The sequence below is a fragment of the Artemia franciscana genome, chromosome 1, assembly GCF_032884065.1.
Source record: "Artemia franciscana chromosome 1, ASM3288406v1, whole genome shotgun sequence".
In the NCBI taxonomy this organism is placed as follows: domain Eukaryota; kingdom Metazoa; phylum Arthropoda; class Branchiopoda; order Anostraca; family Artemiidae; genus Artemia; species Artemia franciscana.
Window position 1 is genome coordinate 64,863,200 of NC_088863.1, and position 25,244 is coordinate 64,888,443.

Here is a 25,244-nt window from a genome sequence, read left to right on the forward strand (position 1 = left end):
TTACAGTACAGGTATTATAAGAGTGAAGAGGGTAAATGGTGCAAAGTTCAATTCTAATTTAAACCTCTAGAAAAGAGGCAGAGGAATTTACTTTGAAAAAGTAAGTGGCTTCTTACATATTGTGAAATAGATGGACTATTGGTCAGACATTATTGCCTCATATATGATACAAAATGGAGAAGTGAAACAAGAGAAGATGGGATGCAAACTAAACAATTCTGAAGCACTGATAAGGCAACCAAAAGCTGTTGTAGAGTCTAGCCGGTCTTTTGGTGGAGCCTAGAATATCAAGAATATGGTTTTGTATAGTCGAGTCTGTATTCGGTCAAAGAAGTAGAATATACGGCTCGTGTTCCATGAGATCGACTTTGCAGTTGTCAATAGTCAGATTATATCAAATTCAAAAAGGCCGATAAGTTCATTAACTACTATGGATTTGCCTGATTTCCGTAGAAAAGTGCCTGAATCTCAGATTATGAGCAAAGAGGGGACGCCAAAGAGAAGAAGGAGGCCACTGTTTGTCCCCTCAACTGACAACAAGGAAAAGGAGGGTAAAATTCTAAGAATCACGCTCTGCAATAGAAAGTGACTCATTGCCCGAAAAAATTAACTTTAAAACAGGTGAAGAAATAGCCATGAGTCATGAAAACCTACTCGAGCTGCACCCAATACAAAGACTGGCTCTGCCTGAAAGAAGCCAAAAAGGGCTTTTCAAAATTTCGCAAATAAAAATGTGAAATAGATACAAACAAATTTAATTGAGATAAGAACGCAATAAGAGCTTATTCGGTAAACTTGATTTCACAAAAAAAATTGTAGATATTATATTTGAATACATAAACGGTGTTATTTAGTCTTCAGACAAGTAAATTCAAGATCAGATGCACCAATAGATGTCAAAGTTTTGAAAAAAAATTCAATATCTTCTCAGTATGTCAAAAGCCTTAGAAACAGTAGTTACGCAATTTCATTCTTCTCCAATAAAATTCGTGATCAAAAGGGTTAAAAGACGATTTTTTTGGTTTAATTTGATTGATAAATCATCCAAGGCGTTTTGAAGAGATTCAAACCTCCTTCTTAATAAGAAAAATTGGCATTTTCTATTGGCACGCCGACGAAGATAAAAGTAATAACAAGGTGTACCACCGTTATCCCTGAAAATCAGCTATTTACCGTTGAAAAGAAAACTAGCTTGGCATCTGGATCTATTTGATGGAGATTACTAATATATTAACGTTCGTGGTCACGTAGCATATGACAAAATTCTTTTGTCGAGAAACGTGTAAAATGGATAAAATTACCTTTTTCGTGCTTTTTGTTGTTGTTACGGTAAATTTTGGAGCACTGGAAAGATAAACCATATTGATGGTTTTTAATAAAACAACTTAATAAGACGTTTTTGATTTTAAGTGAATTTCTTTGAATCAATAAACAATTCCATCGTTAACAAATGGATTCAGTAACCTTTTCGAACAAAATCCCTCAAATAAAATCTAAATGTCTTGGATATAAAATTTTGAGCAAATGCTGAAGGTGCTGTCATCAGGTCAACTTTCAAAATTTATTTCAGTTTATCCGAGATGAATAGAAATAACGTATAGATGTGTCAATTAATGTGGAATTTCTATAGTGTATAAAATTTACTTTATCACTATAGACAAGATCTCTTAGACTGTTACTTTAATAACATTTTCAGTTAATTGAGTAAACTGCAAGTTTTATCCTGTTTTTCAAGCCGATCTAAAATGCCCATGAATTCATAGGCCTCGTGATTCAAAATCGATATGACATGATTTAATGTAGGATCCCTCATAAGGTTGAATAGAAAAATACGAATTTAACGTCTTATCTTCAAGGTGTTCCACATAGTTGCTTGGAAGAAAGACAAACCCTTTAATGGCTGGTAATAGGGACAAGGAGCTGGAAATACATTGTATATTTGTTAAGGAGTTTAAATAATGTCACAAGGACATTGGGATTATTACCTGTTGCCCCAGGTTAAATCCCCTCTATTTCTTATGATTGGATGGTACTTGCGTTTCCTTTGTTATTTACTAGAAATATTTTTATTTACTAGAATTATTGTTGCTGTTTAATTGTTGTAATGTCTAGAAATGTCTTATTTGTTTATAGTAGATCGTCTTGAAGTTGCTGCACATTTTGAAGGCATAAATTAAACCAAAAATATTGTATTGAAAATTAGTTTCTATTTAGAAAAGCATGATTAGGTATTAAAATTGAGTTTGTAGACACATCTTTAGGTCAGTTTATTAATTTCTTCGTTTATATATTGCAACCACATCGTCGTCATCTCGAATGTTGTGCCATGAGTCGAGTTTCCAATCAGGATGATCTTGAAGTTGGAGTGGCTCAGGCTCTGAATATCTTCCTGGAATTCCTGCTGGACCAATGATAATTAAGCATGGGCCTTCATAAGCTCCAATATACTTCTCGAATATCTTTTCGCTATTGAAGTAGCAAAACATAATTGCATGGTCTTCAGGAATAGCTGGTAGTTCATTTACAACAAAATTTGTTTTAATAAAACGGGGAGGTGAATATTCACTAGTCCACCATGGCTCATCTACTTCATAACCACTTATTTCAATGCCTAAAAACAGAAGATTTATATTTTGTAGGATTAATCAAGATTAAAATAATCTGGTTCAATTGTCTAACCTTAAATGCGTACAAGTTGAAATAAGGTTGAATATGATTAAAGAATGATAAATAAAAGAGATAAACTCTGCACTAAACCTTCTTATTTGCTCTATTTATCTAAATTTCTCTTTTCAATCAATTAATCAATCATAAATCAACTATTCTTTACGAAAAGATAATGTTGTAAAATTGTATTTGTTTTATATTTGCAAAATCTTTCAAAATCTATCTGTGACAGATTTATTAAATATAACCAAAAATAAAACGAAATGAGGTTAACCCTCGCAAGACTAGATTTTACGTTTCAATTATTATAGAACTTTATATCTTTTTGTCGCAGATTTAATATGACTCCAAACTCTTTTTTAAAATTAATTAAAAAAAGAATTTTGAAAACAAAGGTATTCAAAGAAAAGTTAAGGCTATATTAAACCTAAGATCAGAAGAAATAAAAAATTAAGCAAGTTCAAACTCAAAACGACCATAAATTACAACTACAGAATAAACAAAACCCAAAACGAAAAGAAATTCAATAAGGTATTATAGCAAACCAATGTACAACAGTACAAAAGGTACTAAAATAGATGAATAAATAAATCTTATAACGAGTCAAAATCAAAGTAAACATGCAAATCAAATTTAAAACGAAGAAACATCACTACAAAGAAGATTATGGATACTACTTCCTTCCCGGATTTTGAAAGTCTAAGACCTTCTGCGTCATTGGCACTTAACTCCAAAATTTGTTTGTCTTGAAAAGTCTTGGAAAAAACTAATAGAATCATACAGAATACTTGATATATAGTAATATTAGTCGTTGAAACGTCATTAGTTCAAGTTTTATTTTACTGTAATTTTTTTTTCATTTATGCAAAACTGGCAAAAAAAGTATTTGCAATCCAAGCAGCTTTCAGTGAAGCGCCAATGACGCAATTGGCTTTGAACTTCTACTCTTAGGGAATGGAGGAATAACTAAACTCTTGTTTGAAGTGAAATGATGTTTTTCTTGAATATTCTTGGAAAGAAACAATAAAAAATAAACTGAATAGGCAATATCTGGTATATAACGATATAAATAGTTGAAAGCTTATCAGTCACGAAATTTAATTCCATTGTAATTTTTGTTTTTATTATGAGTGTTGTAATAAGTACATGAGAAAATATTTGTAACGTAATATATTTTTGATAAGGCACCAATGACTCAGTAGGTTTTAGGCTTTTACAAATAGGGAAGGAGGCAGTGTCCAAATTCTTCTTTTGAGTGATTTTTTTTTAAGCATAATATGCATGTTCGATTAAAGATGATTTTTCTTGTTTTCAAGCATGATTTGCATATTCAATTTAAGTTTACTACTGTTAAGGTGTATTTATTCGTTTATATTAGCACCTATTGTATGTTTGTTTGCTATGATTGATTATTTTATTCCTGTTCATTTTAGGTTCTATTTATTCTTTAATAGTATTGTTTGGTTGTTTTGAATTTAAACTATTGTAATTTTCCTTGAAATACTTCTTACTTGGAAAGTTTTTTTTTTATTAATTTCTGTTCGTTTTTTATTGCTATGGTTTCAAGTTTTTCGAAACTCATAATTCATGAATAGTTTTTTTCCATATATTCAGATATTTAAAAGGACACGATAGTATTCCAGTGAAGAGATACATTGTATAAAAAGTTCATACCCTTACATTACACTAAAGTTCAATGCCCTTAGTCTTTTGGAACGTACCCATGATCGAAAAATTTTGCAGGTGAAAACTGGACTAAATTGAATTATTTCCTGTTATTGAATGAAACAAGAAAAGAGATACAATAAACATAACAGAGGTGTTTCAACTTCGGTTTTCAAATTCTTTCATTTGTGACTAAGATGGGAGATGCTCACTGGGATTTGACCATTATTGCATTTATTTGCATATCCCCGAAATTTAATTTAACATTTAGTGCGAAATAGCTATTTTATCCTTCTTTTAATTATGGCTGAGAGAATAATAAAATCTTTAACTGATGAAGTTTTAGCATTTAATATTATCTTATATCAAATATTCATTTTAACTTTATTAGTTCTTTCTAAGAATGTTCAAGCCACACGTTCAATACCAATGTTCAATACAAAATCTTCCAAAATATCTCATGGCGCTTGGCGTATTCCCCCAACAAGACTCCCCCAGAAAATTCTTGCCACCCCCTGCGTCAAATTCTGACCCCTTTAAAAATCTTCCAAACTAATCCCCCCCTGAAAAAAACCCAGACAGACCCCTGAAGAATTCCCCCCTTACCTCATATGCATTTATCCGTATTAAAATAAAATAACAAATGAAAAAAGAGTGAATTTTGTCATAATCTAGCAATTTTCCAAAGTTGGGCCGTCGGTTGGGCCATGGAAAGCTAGGGATCACTTCCCATAAGATCTGGAGTAAAATTTCGGAATTTTTTCGGAGGGGTGAGTATTGGCCATGGAGAGTGAGGGGTCAGCTCCTATTAACTCCAGAATAAAATATCGTTAAAAATTTTATGGGTTTGGGCAGGCTATGGAGGTCCTAGGGTCAGATTCTTTAAGTTTTTGAGTAAAATATTGTTAATTTTTTAGGGGGATCAAGCCAATCTTTGCCAAAGGTCAGCTTTTATAACTTTTGGAATAGATTGTATTTAATAGTTTTTGGGGAATGGGAGCTCAAACCATGGATGGCCAAGGATTTGTTCCCATAGGTCTGGGAATAAAATGGCATTAATATTTTTTAGGGGGGAGCACGGGGTGGGTTTTGACCATTGAGTGCCGGGAGATAGCTCCAACAAGTTTAGCATAATTTTCTTTTTTTTTGGGGGGGGGTCGGGTTTTGCGTTTAAGCGTCTTTTAAAAGTTCTAAGAAAAAGCTTTGGCGTAAAGAACAAGCTATTGATGAGGGGGCAATCCTCCTCATATTCGTAATGATTCCTGTTGGTTTTAAGGTTTGATCTTGCACCTTACTTTCAGCTGAAAAAGATTATTTTCTTTAAATTTAATTTATGATCGTTTTCTAAATTGTGCCGGGAAATCCAGCTCCCCCTTTAAAAACACCCTCCCCCACAAAAAAATTCCCTTATGGAAAAATCTTCCCACGTTACCTCACTCCCAGCCCAGAAATCCCTTTCCCCCTGAAAATTATCTTTGTATACATCCCGATAGCACATAATATGGAAGAAAGGGCCGTTTCGATTGATTTCCGCCATTTCTTCTACAAGCCTTATTTTCAATTAATATACTTGGCTTTTATAAACAGGGTAGAAAAACACTTTGCATTCTAGCGTGAATTTGTGGAATTTTCTGAAGCAAGATGAACTTTTTGTATTACTAAAGTCAGTAGGCACTGATGTGTCCGGAATAGCCCCGACTGTGCAAAAATGAGAAGGGTGTAGGGGCCAATCCCAATGGGCAAAATATTTCAGCTATTGATTCAAACAGTCACCCTTGTCACACCAGGCCACCCAGCAGACACTTCGGTCGTTTAGACATTTTTTGTGACTGCCTGCTGATACTTCATCTTGGACTCTTCAAGGCTTATAGACCAGGTTGGAATTTTACATTCTGATGCAGAGGCCCTCGCCTCTGACTCAGAAGCAATGCCTATCATGGAGAAGGCTGACGACACTCAGCACCATCTCAGCACAAGGATTAAGTAAAGTAAGATTCAAACAGCAATATTCAAAGTAAAAAAAAAAAAAAAAATTCAATTACATAAAATACTTTGGAACACCTTAGTCAAATGGCATTGTATGTTGAAAGACCACATCCAAAAACCAGGCCTTTCACTGGTCTTTCAGTTCCACTTGTGAAATGAGGGACCAAAAGTACGAGTTCAATATCTCTCCGATCTATCTCAACTTTATTACTAGCTCTGGAAATACAGACTTTCCACCACTTTTGCACATAAAATACACAAAATAGAACACTATACCCATCCATGTTCGTTACAGAAGCGTATTTGTGTAGTCTCACGGACGGCTGAGGGCATTTAAACTGAAGCTTTCATTGAAAGTAGAGGGGGGTTCCTAGTTGATTAGTGCTGCTGAAAGGGCGTATCGATAATAATCCTGGAAAATGTAGACATTAAGGTGAAACTTCCAGGGGACTTTTAGATAAAACTTCAGATGTTTCAAAGAACATTATATATTTTACCTCAAAAGGTGCTGAGGGTTATTTTTAACTAATTAATTTTGTTAAAAGGGCGAATATGTAATACCTGTGGAATAGCTAAGGGTGTTAAGGTGAAACTTTAAGGATATGTTGGGGAGTATGCTCAACTAAATTAAAACACACTACATACCTGTATTTCTTCCAAAGAGCGTGTTAGCAATATCTAATGAGCGACTGAGAGTATAACATTCATATTTTCAGAGTCCCCAAAACTAATACTAAAGCTACTTTTATTACTTCTAATACTGCTAGCTGGATTGGTTGACCGGCTGTCTTGCAATCCTTTAATGTTATTTCAATTGCAATCTTTTCTAAGAATAGTTTTACATTTTAGTCATTTAGTCAATGATTTTGAGCAGAAAACTTCCTTAAAAAGGACCTTCAAAATTAACCAATTCAAAATAATCTGCAAATAATAAACAATGCTTAAGAGATACTAACGTTAAGTTATTCTTAAACGACTCACCAGCAATAGTCGTAATCATCCATTCCAGCAAACCACCCCCACAGCCAATGCTTGAGATTTTTGTTAAACCAAACTGTCTTAATGCCTCTGCAATAAAGTCTATCATAGCAATGGAAGGGGAAATCCAGCTTAGGCCTTCATCAAAGTGGCCCTCATCGTAAAACTGCAAAATTGTTTTCCAGTCTTCTGAAATATATAATCTTTAGGCTTATAACGTTAAAAAAGGAAAATTGTTCGATACTCTTGATAGAACATAAATAGTCTTTGTTGTCACTTATTGGCGTCAGGGCCGTTTTCTATTAATACTTACCTGCCCCGTTTCTGTATCCTAGACATTCGACCCTCCGCGCTTGTACAACTTCTTATCTTTAAAATATATTAAGAGCTTTATAATCATACAAAAAAAGATCTAGAAGAAAAAAAATCGTCAAATTCATCAATATCATCGGAAGTTCTTTCATTTTTCTTTTTTCTTACGGTTAAACCAGTGTTGTTGTTTAATATAACAATAACTGTCATAGTCGTATAAAAGTGCTGAGCTTGGATGCCAGTGGTGGGGAAGGGGGCAAGCCCTTCAGGAAATTTGGGACTATAAAGTAATCATAAGGAAACCAAAGAAAAGTGTGCAGAATAGAGAAAACCATGGAAGAAATGTGTATTTCCCCGTTGTTGGCTGCCTGCCAATCGATTTTATCCTTAGTAAGATAAATATAAGGTATAATTTGTGACTGAGCGACACCTTTCCAGTTTTACTTAAACATTTATTTTATATGATTTGATTGGAGTAACAAAAAAAAATCAAATTCTTCCTAGTAATGAATGATAAGTAATTAAAGGTCCTTGTCATTAACGAAAGTATAAGATCCTAACTATTGATAACATTAAATCAAAGAATCAGTTTCTTATGGTGATCCGAGACAAATTTTTGTTAAGTTTTAATTAGTGCAGTTATTAGTACACAGGAAAGTTCATATAATCATACAAAACACAATGAAAAAAACTTTATAAGGGAATATTTATTAATCAATATGCCGTCAATTTTTGAACACCCATGAGCTGATATTTTCTGTATTTTCCCCTGAAAGATTTGTTGTTTTGGGTTTTATTATCATTTATTTCTTTCCTGGGAGTGATTGTATTTATCTAGTTGTCACTTTCAAAAGATTAAATTGTTTACAGTTATGAAGCATTTTTTTCTTATCTATAGAATTTTTGTTTTTAGGCTTCACAAAGTAAAAAACAAGTTTTTCGACTGAAAGTATGACGCAACATTAAAACTTAAAACAAACCAAAATCATTATGTAAACGAGGGGTTTGCTCCCTCCTGAAAACCGCACTCTTCACGCTACAGTTTTTAAAAAAAATGAAAAAATTAACTATTGACTAACCAAACAAACTTTGTGTTTTAGAAGTTGTTTTAAGAAAATTTGGATGAAATTACATTTTAACATAAACAGCAAGATAATGAGGAGAGGGCAACCCCCCTCATATACGTAATAATTTCCTTTCGTGTTAAGTTTCAATGTTGCTCTTTATTTTCAGTTGAGAAAAACTTTATTTTTATTTTATTTCTGATCGTTTTCTTAAATATCACCAAGATGTCTGGCCTCACATCCATGGGAAAATCTCCCTCCCCTTAGAAATATTCTCTGGAAAGTTCAATCCTGGAGAAAATTTACCCCAGACAATTACCCTTAACATCTCCAAGCGTAAAATTGAATCAGTAAAGTGAAAGCAAGACATATAAAGGTATTCAATATAGGAATCCTGGGAAATTCATCTGGTGTAAAACTTCCAATGAAAAATTCACCCCGTGGAAGCTTCTCGTGAACAATCCTCCTAGCAGAAAATGTGTCCTCCCCTCCCAGCCCTTAAAATGCACGCATACTTCCCAACAACAAATACTATTTGTTGGACAAAATTTATAACAAAGAAATCTTTCCCGGGAGCTCTAGAGGGTTATTTTACCTCCAAATCATAGTTATTTGGTTTTTCTATTATTGTGCACAAAATAGCTATCTCAAAATTTTGATCAGACGGTTTTAGGAAAAAAGTGGCGTGGAATGGGGCCTAGTGGTGCTCCAATTTTTTTCATTTGAAAAGAGAACTAAACTTTTCATTTCGTTTTTGTGCCCGCTCCCACGTTTTAGGCCAACTGGGTCGATGCGATCACCCCTGGAAAAAAAAAACACGCATCCGTAGTCTTTCTTTTGGCAAAAGCAACAAAATTCTGCATTTTTGCAGATATGAGATTGAAACCACTATAGTAAGGTTCTTTGATACGCTCAATATGATTTTGACGCTCAGTGTGATTTTCATTAAAATCCTATGACTTCTAGTGGGTCTTTCCACTTTTTTTTTTCAAAGTCACACAATATTTCTCAGGCTCGTTGCTTTTAATGGGCAAGAGTAAACTTAAGAAAACATATATATATATGGAATCGGCATAATAAGCTAATTTTCTTAAAATTAAAGTGAATATTGAGCGGGATCACTCCTTACTTACAGTTTGTTGCCGCAAATTGTTGTGGTTATTGTGTTTTTTCTGCGTTACCAAAAGTACTGTATTCATAGAATTTTACAGTTTTATGAAATGTAACTAAACAAATAGAAAAAGTTTTTCAAGTAAAGTAAGGAGGCACTTTAAAACTTGAAAAATTTAAATTATTCTTTGGTCTTTGAAAAATCTTTTCTTTTCACATTTCAAAATTTCCTTAAAAATTCGGACAAAAGCCAAACTTCACGGTAAAGAGTGAGGAGCTGAGGAGGAGACAGCCCCCTTCATATAAAGAATAACCTGTTCAAATAGTTTTCAAACCTGTTACTTGCTTTCAGTTGAAAAGCTCCTTTTTTATTTAGTTTCCGATTGTTTTCCAAATCATACAAGGGCCTAACCAAGATGTAATTTGAGGTATCGGTCCCTTAAACCCCTGGTTAATTGCTTTTAAAATGCGTAAATCAACAATTGAGCTTTGATTAGTATCTTCCTACGTTTAAATTTGCAGTTTCGATTTCGGATAAAATTTGGATATGCTTAAAAAATTGGCAATTAATCGCAATTTTGGTAAAAAGTCCTTGTTAATCTTACTGCTAAAGAATTTCGTTGGATGAAAAATAGCATTATTATTCTTATGGATTGAAACTCTGTAAGCATTTCAATCTTCTACATAACTGAAGCCTTTGCAACCTCTACAATAGTATTTTCTTATCGGTAAATACAGTATATACATTTTTTTTAAATACATTGAAGAGCTTCATACAAATAGAAAAAGAAAAAATATTACCATTTAGAATTGCTGAAAATTAAGCACCAAGCAGTATTTGCCACCCCAAACAAATTTTCTGGTGGGATTGATTATGGCCTGGCTTGCCTTTTCCACCTCTGTGCTGTTAGGTATGGATGTAACATTTTAGCTGTACAGAGTAACATTTTAAAGTTAATTCCTTGTCCCTCCTTCTTCTTTCAATCTTTATCGTTAGCCTCATGGAGACTAATCAGTTAGTCTATTAAAATATACTTTTTTAGGAATCTACCCTTCCCCCACCTAGACAAAGACTCAGCTCCTCAGTACATCTGATATGGAATTACAGGTCAAAAATGTATCCTAATCTCATTAAATATAAATCAAACCGTTTTTATTGAAAAACGCCCCCGGGCGTCCCCGTTGTAGTTGTGTCCCTGTGTCCCGGTCGTCATTTATATTCCCTGTGTCCCGGTCGTCATTTGTATCCCGGTGTCCCGGTCTGTATAGGCTATACATTCGTTTTTGAAATGGTATACGATGAAATAAATTTTTGTAATTTTCCTCTTTTTTTCTTTTTAGTTTTTTTTTGGTTTTTACTTTTTTTTTTAGTTTTTTTTATTTTTTTTTTATTTTTTCTTTTTATTTTTTTTTATGTTTATTTTTTTTAGTTTTGTTTTTTTCCTTTATTTTTAATTTTTTCCTTTTTTTATTTTTTTTCTTTTTTAGTTTTTTTAGTTTTTTTATTAGTTTTTAGGTTTTTTCTTTTTAGTTTTTTTTTTGTAGTTTTTACCTTTTTTTTAGTTTTTGTTAGCTTTTTTTTACTTATGTCCTGGTCGTCATTTATACTCCTTGTGTCCCGGTCGTCATTTGTGTCGCGGTACTTTGTTGATGGTGATTGCTAATCGAACATTCCTTGTGTCCCGGTCGCTTTCTCTTTGAGTGTCCCGCGTCATTTATATTCCCTATGTGCCGGTGTCCCGGTCGTCATTTGTGTGCCGATGTCCCAGTCTGTAATTTCGTCAGTCGAAAACATGACGTCAGTCAACACAGAAACATGACGTCACCTGACAGACAGACACACAGACGGACAACTTATTTTTATATATATAGATGTGCCGGTGTCCCGGTCGTCATTTGTGTCCCGATGTCCCGGTCTGTAATTTCGTCAGTCAAAAACATGACGTCAGTCGACACACAAACATGACGTTACTCGACAGACACACACACACACAGACAACTTATTTTTATATATATAGATATATATATATATATATATATATATAATATATATATATATATATATATATATATATATATCTATATATATAAAAATAAGTTGTCTGTCTGTCTGTGGATGTGTGGATGGATGTGTCAGGTGACGTCACCTGAAAAAACTGGATTAGGTGACGTCAAAACTGAAAAAACTAAAAAAAGGCAAAAACTACAAAAAAAACTAAAAACTAATAAAAAAAATAAAAAAGCTAAAAAACTAAAAAAACTATAAAGGTAAAAACCAATAAAAAACTAAAAAAAAAACTGAAAAAACTAAAAAAAGGCAAAAACTACAAAAAAAAACTAAAAACTAATAAGAAAAGTAAAAAAGCTAAAAAACTAAAAAAACTAAAAAAACTAAAAAAATGTAAAAAACTAAAAAAAATAAAAAATAAAAAAAAACTAAAAAAAAGGAAAAAACTGAAAAATAAGCTAGAATAAAGGTAAAAACCAATAAAAAACTAAAAAAAAAAGGAAAAAACTAATAAATGACGACAATCAAAGAGAAAGCGACCAGGACAAAAGGAATGTTCGATTAGCAATCAACAAAGCACCGGGACACAGGGAGTATAAATGACGACCAGGACATAAGTAAAAAAAAAAAACTATCTATATATATAAAAATAAGTTGTCTGTGGATCTGTGGATCGTGGATCAGGTGACGTCACCTGAAAAAACTGGATCAGGTGACGTCAAAACTGAAAAAACTAAAAAAAGGCAAAAACTACAAAAAAAACTAAAAACTAATAAAAAAAATAAAAAAGCTAAAAAACTAAAAAAACTAAAAAAAGGCAAAAACTACAAAAAAAACTAAAAACTAATAAAAAAGCTAAAAAACTAAAAAAACTAAAAAAAAGGCAAAAACTACAAAAAAACTAAAAACTAATAAAAAAAATAAAAAAGCTAAAAAACTAAAAAAACTAAAAAAAGGTAAAAAACTAAGAAATAAATAACGACCGGGACACAGGGACACAACTACAACGGGGACACCGGGGGAAACAGGGGGATATAAATGACGACCGGGACAAAAAAACTAAAAAGAAATAAAAACTAAAAACTAATAAAAAAAACTAAAAAATCTAAAAATCTAAATAAGCTAAAAAAGAAAAAAAAAGGAAAAAAATAAAGGAGAAAAACAAAACTAAAAAACGAATGTATATACAGACCGGGACACCGGGATACAAATGATGACCGGGACCCGGGACACAGGGAATATAAATGACGACCGGGACACAGGGACACAACTACAACGGGGACACCGGGGGAAACAGGAGGATAACCTGACAATCTATTTATATGCAAAGACAATGGGACAGCAAAGAATGTTGTATATTCGCAAGTTTTACGTAGTTAAAACCATATATATATATATATATTTCTATATTCACAGGTGGGACATAGGGACACAACTACAATGGCGCGTAACTATTATGGCGCGTAACGACTTACGCGCGCGGGGGGGGCTTGGGGGGGGCGCGAAGCGCCCCCACCAACTAGGTGTTGGGGTGGCGCGAAGCGCCACCCCAACAGCTAGTATATATATAGATATATCCCTATTTCGAGGCTGTGACATTTTTCCACTATTAATTCACTTTGGTATTTTTATGTTCAGTGGACTTTGGTTATACTGGTGGATGTAAATCAAAATTTCCAGTTAATTCAAATAGAAACATATCAGTACGATATATATTAGAGAGTCAGGAAATTCAGCATTGGCAAGGGCTGGTTTTAGATTCTACAACCCTACAACATTATAATCAGGCAAAACCTAGTTTTGGAGAGGAAGTTTATTTTAAATTTAATTTACCGGCTATGATTCTACGTCGTTGGATTCAGCTTAGGGCGAATTGTCTTCCAATCCAGAACAGGCAAAAAACGTTCGACAAAAATAAAATGATAGTTGGTCCTGATAGGCGGTATGCATGTCCCCTTTGTAAAGATGATGAGGAAGACTTGGATCATTTTCTCCGGAAATGCCCAGTGCTCTTGGATTTACGGGAAATTTATTTGCATGGGATTAATTCGATGCTTCCGGGTATTCTACAAAATAGTAACCCAACCACAATATTTCGAGTGGGAGTATATATAGATGAATCCTTAATAAGAAGAAAAAGTTTTATATGACTAATTTTTTTTTAGTTAGATTAGGCACTTTTTTCGTTGAATTCTGTTTTTTGTGCGTGTTCGTACTGTTGTTAATTTCCTTGCTTGTTTGTTATTTATTTATTTATATTTTTGTGTGTATATGGCCCATGGGTTTTTGAAATACACCTATCTATCTATCTATCTATCAACTGCTTCGGTATTCTTTCTGTCTACAAGGAACCCTAATCGTAAACATTCTTGAAGTTTTTCAAAATGTTTGTTTGTTGTTTCAATTCCAATTTCTAACAACTAAGTCCAGTTATATATATATATATATATATATATATATATATATATATATATATATATATATATATATATATATATATATATATATATATATATATATATATATATACTAGCTGTTGGGATGGCCCTTTGCGCCACCCCAACACCTAATTGGTGGGGGCGCTTCACGCCCCCCAATCCCCCCCGCGCGCGTAAGTCGTTACGTGCCATATTAGTTACGCGCCATTGTAGTTGTGTCCCTATGTCCCACCTGTGAATATAGATATATATATATATATATATATATATATATATATATATATATATATATATATATATATATATATATATATATATATATATTTATATATATATATATATTATATATATATATGTTTTTAACTACGTAAAACTTGCAAATATACAACATTCTTTGCTGTCCCATTGTCTGTGCATATAAATAGATTGTCAGGTTTACCGACTCTTGAACATGCAACATATAATGGTCCATGGGAAAACAATCCGTATTCAGATCTATACCTCATGATTCTAATGATTGCCCTTGAGCTTTGTTGATGGTGATTGCTAATCAAACATTCCCTGTGTCGCCGTCGTCATTTATATATCCCCCTGTGCCCCCCGGCGTCCCCGTTGTAGTTGTGTCCCTGTGTCCCGGTCGTCATTTATATTCCCTATGTCCTGGTCGTCATTTGTATCCCGGTGTCCCAGTCTGTGATTTCTCTTTGAGTGTCCCGGGCGTCATTTATATTCCTTGTGTCCCAGTGTCCCGGTCGTCATTTGTGTCCCGGTGTCCCGGTCTGTATATACATTAGTTTTTGAATTGATCTTTTTTATTTTTTAGTTTTTTACCTTTTTTTGTTTTTTTTTAGTTATACCTCATGATTCTAATGATTGCCCTTGAGCTTTCTTGATGGTGATTGCTAATCGAACATTCCCTGTGTCCCCGTCGTCATTTATATATCCCCCTGTGCCCCCGGCGTCCCCGTTGTAGTTGTGTCCCTGTGTCCCGGTCGTCATTTATATTCCCTGTGTCCCGGTCGTCATTTTTATCCCGGTGTCCCAGTCTGTATATACATTCGTTTTTGAAATGGTATATGATGAAATAAATTTTTGTATTTTTCCCCTTTTTTTCTTTTTAGTTTTATTTAGTTTTATTTTTTTTAGTTTTGTTTTTCTTTTTTATTTTTCATTTTTTTTTTTACTTATGTCCTGGTCCTCATTTATACTCCCTGTGTCCCGGTCGTCATTTGTGTCCCGGTGCTTTGTTGATGGTGATTGCTATTCGAACATTCCTTGTGTCCCGGTCGCTTTCTCTTTGAGTGTCCTGGTCGTCATTTATATTCCCTATGTGCCGGTTTCCCGGTCGTCATTTGTGTCCCGATGTCTCGGTCTGTAATTTCGTCAGTTGAAAACATGACCTCAGTCGACACACAAACATGACGTCACTCGACAGACACACAGACACACACAGACAGACAACTTATTTTTATATATATACTAGCTGTTGGGGTGGCGCTTCGCGCCACCCCAACACCTAGTTGGTAGGGGCGCTTCGCGCAACCCCCCCCCCAAGCCCCCCCGCGCGCGTAAGTCGTTACGCGCCATATTAGTTACGCGCCATTGTAGTTGTGTCCCTATGTCCCACCTGTGAATATAGATAGATATATTATATATATGTTTTTAACTACGTAAAACTTGCGAATATACAACATTCTTTGCTGTCCCATTGTCTGTGCATATAAATAGATTGTCAGGTTTACCGACTCTTGAACATGCAACATATAATGGTCCATGGGAAAACAATCCGTATTCAGATCTATACCTCATGATTCTAATGATTGCCCTTGAGCTTTGTTGATGGTGATTGCTAATCGACCATTCCCTGTCCCGGTGTCCTGATCGTCATTTATATCCCCCTGTGCCCCCCGGCGTCCCCGTTGTAGTTGTGTCCCTGTGTCCCGGTCGTCATTTATATTTTTTACTTATGTCCTGGTCATTATGGCTTATGTATGGTCATTTATATTCCCTGTGTCCCGGTCGTCATTTGTATCCCGGTGTCCCGGTCTGTATATACATTCGTTTTTTAGTTTTGTTTTTCTCCTTTATTTTTTTCCTTTTTAATTTTTTTTCTTTTTTAGTTTATTTAGATTTTTAGATTTTTAGTTTTTTTATTAGTTTTTGTTTTTTTTCTTTTTAGTTTTTTCGTAGTTTTTACCTTCTTTTTAGTTTTTTTAGTTTTTTTTTACTTATGTCCTGGTCGTCATTTATACTCCCTGTGTCCCGGTGCTTTGTTGATTGCTAATCGAACATTCCTTTTGTCCCGGTCGCTTTCTCTTTGAGTGTCGTCATTTATTTTTTTCTTTTTTAGTTCTTACCTTTTTTTAGTTTTTTTTAGTTTTTTAGATGAAATTTTTTTTTAGTTTTTTTCTTTTTTTTCTTTTTAGTTTTTTATTGGTTTTTACCTTTTTTTTTTAGCTTTTTTAGTTTTTTTCGTTTTTTCTTTTTACTTTTTTTTAGTTTTTATCTTTTTTATTTTTTTTTTATTTTTATTCTTAATTTTATTAGTTTTCTTTTTCTCTTCTATTTTTCAGTTTTTTCTTTTTTTTAGTTTTTTTTTTAGTTTTTAGTTTTTTTATTTTTTACCTTTTTTTTAGTTTTTTTTAGTTTTTTAGCTTTTTTATTTTTTTTTAGTTTAGTTTTAGTTTTTTTGTAGTTTTTGCCTTTTTTTAGTTTTTTCAGTTTTTTGTTTAGTTTTTAGTTTTTTACCTTTTTTAGCCTAACCAGGATTTGAACCTGGGACCTTCATTCTCCGTTCTGACACCCTCTCTCACCGAGTGACTACTCCAGCATGTTCATTTTGGTGTTTTAAATGGTATATTATTAACCAAATTAATGTGTTTTACAATATACTAAGCATCGTCATAACAAACATGATGGCAACTAATTTCATGACGTCAGCCGAAACATGACGTCACCTGATCCATCCACAGATCCACACACAGACAACTTATTTTTATATATATAGATATAGATGTGCCGGTGTCCCGGTCGTCATTTGTGTCCCGATGTCCCGGTCTGTAATTTCGTCAGTCGAAAACATGACGTCAGTCGACACACAAACATGACGTCACTCGATATATATATATATATATATATACTAGCTTGTTTTTAGTTTTTTCCTTTTTTTTTTTTACTTATGTCCTGGTCGTCATTTATACTCCCTGTGTCCCGGTGCTTTGTTGATTGCTAATCGAACATTCCTTTTGTCCTGGTCGCTTTCTCTTTGAGTGTCGTCATTTATTTTTTTCTTTTTTAGTTCTTTTAGTTTTTACCTTTTTTAGTTTTTTAGATGAAATTTTTTTTAGTTTTTTCCTTTTTTTCTTTTTAGTTTTTTATTGGTTTTTACCTTTATTTTAGCTTATTTTTCAGTTTTTTCCTTTTTTTAGTTTTTTTTTATTTTTTATTTTTTTTAGTTTTTTACCTTTTTTTAGTTTTTTTAGTTTTTTTAGTTTTTTAGCTTTTTTACTTTCTTTTATTAGTTTTTAGTTTTTTTTTGTAGTTTTTGCCTTTTTTTAGTTTTTTCAGTTTTTTTTTTTAGTTTTTTATTGGTTTTTACCTTTATTTTAGCTTATTTTTCAGTTTTTTCCTTTTTTTTTAGTTTTTTTTAGTTTTTAGTTTTTTTTGTTTTTTTAGTTTTTTACCTTTTTTTAGTTTTTTTAGTTTTTTTAGTTTTTTTAGTTTTTTAGCTTTTTTATTTTTTTTATTAGTTTTTAGTTTTTTTTGTAGTTTTTGCCTTTTTTTAGTTTTTTTAGTTTTTTAGCTTTTTTATTAGTTTTTAGTTTTTTTTGTAGTTTTTGCCTTTTTTTAGTTTTTTTAGTTTTTTAGCTTTTTTAGTTTTTTTTATTAGTTTTTAGTTTTTTTTGTAGTTTTTGCCTTTTTTTAGTTTTTTCAGTTTTGACGTCACCTGATCCAGTTTTTTCAGGTGACGTCACCTGATCCACACATCCACAGACAGACAGACAACTTATTTTTATATATATACTAGCTGTTGGGGTGGCGCTTCGCGCCACCCCAACACCTAGTTGGTGGGGGCGCTTCGCGCCCCCCCCAAGCCCCCCCGCGCGCGTAAGTCGTTACGCGCCATAATAGTTACGCGCCATTGTAGTTGTGTCCCTATGTCCCACCTGTGAATATAGATAGATATATATATATGGTTTTAACTACGTAAAACTTGCGAATATACAACATTCTTTGCTGTCCCATTGTCTTTGCATATAAATAGATTGTCAGGTTTACCGACTCTTGAACATGCAACATATAATGGTCCATGGGAAAACAATCTGTATTCAGATCTATACCTCATGATTCTAATGATTGCCCTTGAGCTTTGTTGATGGTGATTGCTAATCGACCATTCCCTGTCCCGGTGTCCCGGTCGTCATTTACATCCCCCTGTTTCCCCCGGTGTCCCCGTTGTAGTTGTGTCCCTGTGTCCCGGTCGTCATTTATATTCCCTGTGTCCCGGTCGTCATTTGTATCCCGGTGTCCCGGTCTGTATATACATTCGTTTTTTAGTTTATTTTTTCTCCTTTATTTTTTTCCTTTTTTTTTCTTTTTTAGCTTATTTAGATTTTTAGATTTTTTAGTTTTTTTATTAGTTTTTAGTTTTTTTTTCTTTTTAGTTTTTTTGTCCCGGTCGTCATTTATATCCCCCTGTTTCCCCCGGTGTCCCCGTTGTAGTTGTGTCCCTGTGTCCCGGTCGTCATTTATATTCCCTGTGTCCCGGTCGTCATTTGTATCCCGGTGTACCGGTCTGTATATACATTCGTTTTTTAGTTTTGTTTTTCTCCTTTATTTTTTTCCTTTTTTTTTCTTTTTTAGTTTATTTAGATTTTTAGATTTTTTAGTTTTTTTATTAGTTTTTAGTTTTTTTTTCTTTTTAGTTTTTTTGTAGTTTTTACCTTCTTTTTAGTTTTGTTAATTTTTTTTTACTTGTGTCCTGGTCGTCATTTATACTCCCTGTGTCCCGGTGCTTTGTTGATTGCTAATCGAACATTCCTTTTGTCCTGGTCGCTTTCTCTTCGAGTGTCGTCATTTATTTTTTTCTTTTTTAGTTCTTTTAGTTTTTACCTTTTTTAGTTTTTTTTAGTTTTTAGTTTTTTTAGTTTTTTACCTTTTTTTAGTTTTTTTAGTTTTTTTAGTTTTTTAGCTTTTTTATTTTTTTTATTAGTTTTTAGTTTTTTTGTAGTTTTTGCCTTTTTTTTAGTTTTTTTAGTTTTTTAGCTTTTTTATTAGTTTTTAGTTTTTTTTGTAGTTTTTGCCTTTTTTTAGTTTTTTTAGTTTTTTAGCTTTTTTATTTTTTTTATTAGTTTTTAGTTTTTTTTGTAGTTTTTGCCTTTTTTTAGTTTTTTCAGTTTTGACGTCACCTGATCCAGTTTTTTCAGGTGACGTCACCTGATCCACGATCCACAGATCCACAGACAACTTATTTTTATATATATAGATAGTTTTTTTTTTACTTATGTCCTGGTCGTCATTTATACTCCCTGTGTCCCGGTGCTTTGTTGATTGCTAATCGAACATTCCTTTTGTCCTGGTCGCTTTCTCTTTGAGTGTCGTCATTTATTAGTTTTTTCCTTTTTTTTTTTAGTTTTTTATTGGTTTTTACCTTTATTTTAGCTTATTTTTCAGTTTTTTCCTTTTTTTTAGTTTTTTTTTATTTTTTATTTTTTTTAGTTTTTTACCTTTTTTAGTTTTTTTAGTTTTTTTAGTTTTTTAGCTTTTTTACTTTTTTTATTAGTTTTTAGTTTTTTTTTGTAGTTTTTGCCTTTTTTTAGTTTTTTCAGTTTTTTTTTTTAGTTTTTTATTGGTTTTTACCTTTATAGTTTTTTTAGTTTTTTAGCTTTTTTATTTTTTTTATTAGTTTTTAGTTTTTTTTGTAGTTTTTGCCTTTTTTTAGTTTTTTCAGTTTTGACGTCACCTGATCCAGTTTTTTCAGGTGACGTCACCTGACACATCCATCCACACATCCACAGACAGACAACTTATTTTTATATATATAGATATATAGATAGATAGATATATATATATAGATAGATAGATATATATATATATATATATATATATATATATATATATATATATATATATATATATATATATATATATATATATATATATATATATATATATATATATAAAATGAAAAGAGAAATCACCAATGCAACAGCACAACACACATTAAAAAAAAGGGACAGAAGGAGAAAAGGAAGACTGTTTTCCTACATTAGTGATAAATATAGATATCTTCTATATATATATAAATAAGTTGTTTGTGGGTTATGTCTGTTTGTCTGTCTGTCGAGTGACGTCGTGGTTGTCCGTATATGACGTCTGAATTATTTCACACTAATACAAAAGAAGAAAAAAACTAAAAAAGTAAAAACTACAAAAAAAAAACTAAAAAGAAAAAAACTAAAAAAGCTAAAAAACTAAAAAAAAACTAAAAAAAAGGTAAAAAACTAAAAACTAAAAAAAAAACTGAAAAAACTAAAAAAAAGGCAAAAACTACAAAAAAACTAAAAACTAATAACAAAACTAAAAAAGCCAAAAAACTAAAAAACTAAAAAAAGGTAAAAAACTAAAAAAAAAAAACTAAAAAAGAAAAAACTAAAAAAAGGAAAAACTGAAAAATAAAAGAGAAAAAGGAAACTAAAAAAGTATGAATAAAAATAAAAAAAAATAAAAAGATAAAAACTACAAAAAACATTAAAAAGAAAAAACGAAAAAAAAACTAAAAAAGCTAAAAAAAAGGTAAAAACCAATAAAAAAACTAAAAAGAAAAAAAGGAAAAAAAACTAAAAATTTTATTTCATCATATAATATGACGTCTGAATTATTTCATCATATACCAATTCAAAAACGAATGTATTCAAGCCGATGTAGCTGAGTTGATAAGGCGTTATGTTCCAGGTTCTAGGTTCAAGAGGTTCCAGGTTCGAACTTTGGCTTTAGCATTAATATAAAAGAAGCAAAAATCTAAAGAAGGTAAAAACTACAAAAAAAAACTAACAATAAAAAAATCTAAAAAAGCTTAAAAATTAAAAAAAAAACTAAAAAAAGGTAAAAAACTAAAAAAAAACTAAAAAAGGAAAAACCATAAAATGAACTAAAAACTAATAAAAAAAAAACTAAAAAAAGCTAAAAAACTAAAAAACTAAAAAAAAACTAAAAAGGTCAAAACTAAAAGAACTAAAAAAGAAAAAAAACTAAAAAAAGGAAAAAAACTGAAAAATAAAGGAGAAAAAGAGAACTAAAAAAATATAAATAAAAATAATAAAAATAAAAAGATAAAAACTTCAAAAAAAACTAAAAAACCTAAAAAATGTGTGTGTGGGTCTGTCTGTCGGGTGACGTCATGTTTGTGTGTCGACTGAAGTCATGTTTTCAACTGACGAAATTACAGACCGGGAAATCGGGACACAAATGACGACCGGGACACCGGCACATAGAAAATATAAATGACCACACTCAAAGAGAAAGCGACCGGGACAAAAGGAATGTTCGATTAGCAATCAACAAAGCACCGGGACACAAATGACGACCGGGACACAGGGAGTATAAATGAAGACCAGGACATAAGTAAAAAAAAACTAAAAAAACTAAAAAAAAGGTAAAAACTACAAAAAAACTAAAAAGAAAAAAAAACTAAAAACTAATAAAAAAAACTAAAAAATCTAAAAATCTAAATAAACTAAAAAAGAAAAAAAAATAAAAAAGGAAAAAAATAAAGGAGAAAAACAAAACTATAAAATGAATGTATATACAGACTGGGACACCGGGATACAAATGACGACCGGGACACAGGGAATATAAATGACGACCGGGACACAGGGACACAACTACAACGGGGACGCCGGGGGGCACAGGGGGATATGAATGACGACCGGGACACCGAAACACAAGGAATATAAATGACACCCGGGACACTCAAAGAGAAATTACAGACTGGGACACCGGGAAACAAATGACGACCGGGACACAGGGAATATAAATGACGACCGGGACACAGGGACAAAACTAAAAAGGGGACGCCGGGGGGCACAGGGGATATATAAATGACGATGGCGACACAGGGAATGGTCGATTAGCAATCACCATCAACAAAGCTCACGGGCAATCATTAGAATCATGAGGTATAGATCTGAATACGGATTTTTTTCCCATGGACCATTATATGTTGTATGTTCAAGAGTCGGTAAACCTGACAATCTGTTTATATGCACAGACAATGGGACAGCAAAGAATGTTGTATATTCGCAAGTTTTACGTAGTAAAAAAAAGTAGTTAAAAACTACTTACGTAGTTAAATATATGTATATATATATATATATATATATATATATATATATATATATATATATATATATATATATATATATATATATATATATATATATATATATATATATATATATATATATATATATATATATATATATATATACATATATATATATCTATATTCACAGGTGGGACATAGGGGACACAACTACAATGGCGCGTAACTAATATGGCGCGTAACGACTTACGCGCGCGGGGGGATTGGGGGGGCCGCGGAGCGCCCCCACCAACTAGGTGTTGGGGTGGCGCGAAGCGCCACCCCAACAGCTAGTATATATATATATATATATATATATATATATATATATATGTACTATATATATACATATATATAGATATATGTATATACATACTAGCTGTTGGGGTGGCGCTTCGCGCCACCCCAACACCTAGTTGGTGGGGGCGCTCCGTGCCAACCCCCCCCCCCCCCCAATCCCCCCGCGCGCGTAAGTCGTTACGCGCCATATTAGTTACGCGCCATATATATATATATATATATATATATATATATATATATATATATATATATATGTGTGTGTGTGTGACATTAATACTCGTTTTATAAGATATATTTAGCTTAGTAATGATAAATTCTCATAGCATATACATAGACCTTCTACCTTTGTTTTTGATAAAACAATTTCACACTGAAATTAATATAAAATAAACATTGCGTAACTCAATGGCTTAGCATTTGTAATATTCTGAATTCAATCTTACTTCGTTTTACTAGGCGTTCGATCGTCCTCCTTCTAATTTCGATGACATCCCTAGGTATCTTTCGGTTTGTTGGCACTTCAAAACGACTGGTTTTATAGGTTGACTGGTAATCTAATCCTGCAAGAGCCATTGAGTCCTACCTACAAAAATAAATACCCAAACAGTGGCTCAATAGAAATAATTGTGTTACGAGAACAACACTTTTTTTCTAGCACTCCGATTTTAGCTTATTCCTAGAAAGTGATAAAAACTTTAATATTGAAAGTGTGGACCTTGGACCAGATTGATGAATATGACTTTGCATATTGGAAAGCTTCGTAGAAAAAATCTATTGTTTTTACCTATTTCTGTTCGTGATTTCAGCCGAGCTAATCATTCGTTTTCTTGTACTTTGGACTGTGATACAGAAATTGTATCAGATGTTTATCCTTTGCCCTTTTCTAAGTGATGACGTTAGAAACTTGGCCTACGGCAAAAAAGTCAACTTTTGAACTAAGACAGATAGATTTTTTTTTTCGACAGCAATCGATAGCTCTTGATGAGCTGATTAAAGTGTAACTCATCCATTTTTTGGTAATAAGAATTCCTTCATGAAGTATATCAGTTTGAAAGTTCAAAGGGGTTGAAAACTTCAGTAGTATGGTACACACTGAAACCAAAAAAGGCCAATAAAGAAATGGTATCAGATGTGCATCTCAAACTTTAATAGTTCTCTCATTGCTAAGGAAATCAGAGTTTATCCTTTGCTCTTATCTAAGTGATGACATTAGAAACTTGGCCAACGGCCTAAGAATGATAGAATTTGTTTTCAACATGAGTCGAAAGCTCTTGATGAGCTGATCAAAGTATATGTCATCCGTTTTTTGGTAGACAAATTTCTTCATGAAATATACCAGTTTGAAAGTTTAAAGGGGTTGACAACTTCAGTAGTAAGGTACACGCTGAAACCTAAAGTAGGCCGATACCAATTCTGAGACATAGGCTATAGGGGAGTCTTAAGCAACAGTTGGCCTTTAGCTTATAACCATCTTTGGCAATGAAGGGTTTGCAAATTTTGCTCGTTGGTGTACCTGCTATTTGTTTCGGTGTATTTGATGGTAAGACCAAATTCGTTCCAGTGGTACGACTTGCTGGGGACTTGTAAGTAATAATCGGCTGAAAAGCCGCAATCATATTCAGCGATCAGATTAACAACTTCAACGTTTGATCGAAGCGAGGAAACAAAAACAAAGTTTTAACCTCCAAACAATTTACTCGGCGAAGCCATAAAAAGGTGTTCGCAAAACCTCACGTTGCCCATGCAACGTAGATCTAGTTTTTTCTTCAAATTTGGAAGGAAATAATGGAGTATAAATTGGTATTATTGCTATATAGAACCAATTCGTCATTACAAAACTGTTTATTTTAGCTGTTAATGCAATGAATTAACGAGTTTATGACTGTAAAATCTTTCACTTGTATAAAGTTGACAATAGCCATTTCTAGGTGTCTTCCCCGTCTTGTACGTTCTCTTAAGACGAGAATGATATGTAGTTTAAAATTGGTCATTTTGAGCGTAGTCTTATATCAAAAACTAAAGCTCTTGTGCATTTTGCCTGCTACTTTTTTTCTTGCTAATTTCACTTGTCTTAGCAGCTTATCGTTCATTTATTATAGAAAATACTCCTTTTATGATTTTAACTGCTCAGTAATTCCATTCATAGAACAAAAAACTATTGAAGACAAACTGATTAGATTTTGCTGAGCAGTATTTTTATGCTCTAAATGAAAATGAATCAAGAATCAGACTGAAATCACTAATTTAAAATGAAAGAGCAAGATTGCTATATCAAAGAATGCGAAATCTCTAATGTGTTGGGCCTCGTATAGTGCAATGTTTTGGCTTATAGTCTTTGTATACCAAACGAAATT

General features: G+C 32.6%; 1 protein-coding gene across 1 annotated transcript in view; it reads right to left on the minus strand.

Moving 5' to 3' along the window:
• Positions 1-2,187: 2,187 nt before the first annotated feature.
• The window catches only part of LOC136032899 (uncharacterized), a 52,119-nt gene continuing 29,062 nt past the window's right edge, over positions 2,188-25,244 (minus strand). The window contains exons 2-4 of the mRNA XM_065713336.1: positions 23,334-23,473; positions 7,300-7,485; positions 2,188-2,611 (exon numbers count right to left, since the gene is read on the minus strand). Of these exons, the coding sequence (XP_065569408.1) occupies positions 2,271-2,611; positions 7,300-7,485; positions 23,334-23,463 (657 nt within the window). The 5' untranslated portion in view covers positions 23,464-23,473 and the 3' untranslated portion in view covers positions 2,188-2,270. The remainder of the gene's footprint in view (positions 2,612-7,299; positions 7,486-23,333; positions 23,474-25,244) is intronic.